General features: G+C 39.8%; 2 protein-coding genes across 2 annotated transcripts in view; one reads left to right on the forward strand and one right to left on the reverse strand.

Moving 5' to 3' along the window:
• The window catches only part of gng13a (guanine nucleotide binding protein (G protein), gamma 13a), a gene marked incomplete at its 5' end in the record, with an annotated part of 26,097 nt that overhangs the window by 12,770 nt on the left and 8,748 nt on the right, over positions 1-4,579 (reverse strand).
• chtf18 (CTF18, chromosome transmission fidelity factor 18 homolog (S. cerevisiae)) overlaps positions 1-4,579 on the forward strand; it is a 17,543-nt gene that overhangs the window by 7,760 nt on the left and 5,204 nt on the right. The window contains exons 15-18 of the mRNA XM_032541639.1: positions 1,140-1,254; positions 1,444-1,668; positions 1,848-1,997; positions 2,491-2,621. Coding sequence (XP_032397530.1) covers positions 1,140-1,254; positions 1,444-1,668; positions 1,848-1,997; positions 2,491-2,621 — 621 coding nt within the window. The remainder of the gene's footprint in view (positions 1-1,139; positions 1,255-1,443; positions 1,669-1,847; positions 1,998-2,490; positions 2,622-4,579) is intronic.

The raw sequence follows: 4,579 nt of genomic DNA on the forward strand, positions 1-4,579 counted from the left end.
GTTATACAAATGTTTTTGTACGTGAAATTTCCAGAATATTATTATATCAGACCTCCTGACCTTATGTAAAAGCCAAAAATGAGCCACAAATGTGTTATTTTGTTGTTTTATTGCATACATTTTGATAATTCTTTTTAATTTATCCATCAATCCATTCTCAGCTGCTTATCCAAGTTCTGTTTCAAGATATTATTAGGAATTATTGTTATATACTTCTGGGAAAATTGGACAAAAGTGTGAATAAAAAGTTGTTTTCATTGATATCTTACATACTTTGGCTGTGTAAGATCATGAAACAAGTATTAAATTCCATTCTTTGTGGTGTTAAAAGGTCTTAACTTGGTGAACCCTGCAGAAATCCTGTTGTAATCTAGTCAAAACAAGAAAACAAAGAGCTTTATTGTAGTCACAAGTCTTTCTGCTGTCTGTGACTATTATTTTGTATTTTGATCTGTGGGCATGAATGAAACAAGGCCACGTTCATTACTAGAGAGTAAAACCATTGGCATACTTAAAAGGCTCAGCAGGTATATTTTGGATGTGTAAGAGGGCGGCAAACATGAGCTTGTTACACGTTCAAATCCAAGATGACATGATCTTAACCCTTGTGTTCTCCTCCCGGCTAAAGAAATGTTAGCACATTTTTATAAAAAATAATGTGCATTTTTTTTCCAACTTTTGGCACTTTTTGTTGAATTTGTTTTAGTTATTTTTATATATTTTTTTTAAACATTTTTCACGCTTTTTTTAATACCTTTGTGGCCTGTTTGTGGTTTTGGTTGACTGGTTTATTACTTGTAATTTATGACATTTTTTTAAACCTAATTATTTGGTTTAAGATGCAGAAATATGCTATAAAATTGAATAAAACACCCAAAATTCAATGAAAGAAGTGAACTGATCCTTCATTTTACTTGAGAAGAGTGGTTTATAGAACCATCCATGTTCATTTTAGGAAATTTAGTTGAAAGAAAGGCAAATTTCTGATATACACACTTTTTGAAAATGGGTCAAATTTGACCCAAAGACAACAGGAGGGTTAAATTCAACCTTACTGTCTCATCTGTTACCTCTCTCTGTCTCTTGGGTCCTGACTCACTAACTACATGTTGACAAAACATTCTCATTTGGTCTTCCAGGAAACGTATTGGTGAGGAGTTTGATGGGGCGCCAGGTTCAGGCGGTGGAGCTCAGAGGTTTGAGCACATTCTACACTTGGCTTCATCTAGTGGAGAGTATGAGAAGGTTTCTCAGGTAATGAACACACGTTCTCAAAATTTCACTTTAATCACAGTGTACGGAAAAGGACACATACAATACACTGACCCATGCTTTACTAGCAGAAGTTAAATTAAAATATTCTGAAACAACACTGCATTATGATGTCTTATGTTGTCTTAGGTGTCTCTGATATCAGGTTGAACATCTGTCTCTTTTCCTCAGGGTCTGTATGATAATTATCTGTCCATGCGTGTGAGGGACCCCAACCTGCAGAGTGTGTGTGAGGCTCTGGATTGGCTGTCGTTCTCAGACCGGTTGAACCACGTGATTATGCACGGCCAGAATTTCACCCTGATGAGATACCTGCCCTTCCTGTCAGTCACATTCCACTTCCTGTTTGCCCACACACACGTGCCCCGCATCAGCTATCCGCACAGCCAGCATGAGGTACGTATCAACGCAATACAGTGAGTGTTTCACATAGAAAAACTGAAGAAACGGCAATTTATATTGAACGGAGACAAATAAAATAGGGGTTCAATAGAAACAAACATGAGATGCTTAAGGCTGGAAAGTCTAGATAAAAACAGAGATGATTGTGTTCTCCCTGATCTTGTCCTCTCCAGGCCTCCACCCGACTCCTCAGCAGCAGGAACGCTTTGGCCACCATGTTGGCTGACATCCCAGCATGCATCAGAACGAGGATCAGCCAGCTCAGCCTGTCCCTTGATATTCTCACGCTGCTCCTCGACATCATCTGTCCCAAACTACGGCCTGTATGTAAACCTGTGTCTGTGTTTAAATGTAGGAACTGTGATCCGAACGAGTAAAGACAATTAGACAATGCTATATTTATATCAACACCAATAGAGCCATGGCAGTTTTATTTTCCTATGGCACTGCATTTAAGCATTTAGTAACAGCCAGTCCTTGCTGTCCCCAGTTTTACACTCAGTGGCCACTTTATTAGGTACACCTCTCAAATCTAATGCAATCCAATACAACAACTTACTTTCTATCTACTGCAGCTTTGATTCCTCTGACAGTGTCAACCAAAACTGAGCATTATAATCTTCTGTGTGACAGAACATGTGTATTGGCTGTATTCAAATGTATACGTGTACCTAAAAAATGGGTCAGGGAGTGTATTTTACTTAATATTGAAAATGTTGAAAGCTGTTTAATGAAGTCTGTGAGTTAAATGCATTCCATAAAATGTCAGCAAAACTTTCAGTTACAGAAATCTCAAATCCTGTGTGTTTGTTCCAGGTGAATCCGCAGCTGTTCAGCAGCAGAGAGAAGGAGCAGATGCGTGAGCTGATCAACACCATGCTTGCATACAACCTCTCCTACAGGCAGGACCGCACGCCAGAGGGCCAGTACACATACATGCTGGAGCCGTGAGTACACACACACCTGCACACACACTTGCACCTGCACACAACTGTATATTGCATGTGGACACATGCTGGGCAGATGTGTGTTTCTGGGGTGTTGAAGGTCACTGCTCTGTGGTTCTCTGCATGGTGGCTTAGAGAGTAATCCCCTTAACGCCTGCTAGGTGTATTTGATTGTAGTGCTGTGGGAGCAGAGTTACGAGCTGCAAAGCCTCACCGGTGGGGTACACATGGAGAAACAGAGCAGTAACATTTAGGAGGACAGGAGTTTAGGGACAGCAGGAGATGCTCTGAAATATTGAAACAAAAACTGAAAGGCACAAGAAGAACTCATCAGGTTTTGGTGCAAATGCTTCACTTTGGGAGACCTTTGTTCATTGGACCTTTTTTACTTTTGTGACTACTGAGGACAGCAGTTACTCTAGTCTTGGTTGTTCACTAGCTGAGCCATGCAGACCGAGATTAAGAAGCAGCCAGGTGCCCAGAGGAGCTCCTTCCTGCAGGTTCGCTGTGACAAGGTGCTGGTCACCAATGACTGGTGCCTGCCTCTAGTGTTGGCTCTACTGCTGCTGCTACTGGTCTACAACTTCCTGTACCTGCCGTCTCTGGCTCACCACAACACCTCACTCTGATACCTCATGGATAAAGACTTGGATTGTGTATACAAACATTATAAACATCACAGAAAGCGGAGACACCCACAGTCTCAACAGGGTTATTTGATTGGACGGTTCTTTTTTTGGACACTGTTGTTGATTGGTCAGAGTTTGGCAGAATTCTTAATGTAGCCTGGTTTTGAAGGCTGTAGGTTGGGAGAGACGTGCAGGGAACTGGAACTTCAGCTCTGTGTCATGGCAGTGTGCTGATGAACGGTGTGTGGCTGCAGCATACCGAGTTCCCAGCTGATGAATAACTGCAGAGCTTTGTCGGTCCGAGATCCCCGGCTGCTCTGAGCGCCACCGTTCGTCTAAACACTGCCCACGCAAAGATATCTGTTAGCTTTATAAATTGTACGTAACTATTAGTAAAATATTGATTCATACGTCATCAGTGATATGGTTGTCTGTGCTTTAATAACTAAACTACTATATACTGATACTGTAATTGTGTTAGCCTGAGGTTAGACTACTTAATATAAGCTATATAGCTAACAATGTTAAGAAATATTTACGCTGTGGAAAACATTACATATTTGCTGAGATTACAGAGGGAACTTTTCATTGAAAAATGGGCACCATTAATGACGGTGATGGAGGACTGTTATAACTAACTCTGATTAGATCTGCCAGGTGAACTTGTATACAACCCATGTTTTGTTTTAAGTTGATGTTTGTTCTGTTTGTTTTCAATGTTTATTATTTTTATTTCTTGTACTTCTGGACATACACATCTCCTGTGGACTTGACAATATACATAAGAGCATGTGATTGTTATGACCCCTTGTAAAGAATAATGTTTCTGAGTGGAATTAATAGCCGTAAAAGGAGATCCAAAGAATATTCAAAATAAAAAACAAAAGTTGTGTATATATAAACTATAACTAAATATATAAGCTATATAGCAAGTAATCTATCATGTTAAAAGAGGAGTTGAGCCTACCAAGCAGTTCCATTAGAGTTTGACAAGTTCTGATGATAACACTGCTGATATTTTATAATGATAACTTGCAATAAATAGCTCACAGTCACAAAAGACTGGTGTTATCTTATTTATGTCCAGTGTTGAGTTTACTGGTATGCACTGTGTGTTTGTTGGAGAGAGAGATGGAGATCAGCTGTAAGAGGATTAAGGTTTTAGAGAATGACAGATTCATGGTTTTATTCTGGAAAACATAAATCATAGCACCAATGGAGGAAGCTTGTGTAAGTATAAATCAAATGGGCAGCCATATACACAACCTTGGCATGGACTCAAGTCTCGCTACTCTTGATCTTGTGTCATTAGTAAGAATCAATACAACC

The sequence above is a fragment of the Etheostoma spectabile genome, chromosome 2 (assembly GCF_008692095.1).
Source record: "Etheostoma spectabile isolate EspeVRDwgs_2016 chromosome 2, UIUC_Espe_1.0, whole genome shotgun sequence".
Lineage (NCBI taxonomy): Eukaryota > Metazoa > Chordata > Actinopteri > Perciformes > Percidae > Etheostoma > Etheostoma spectabile.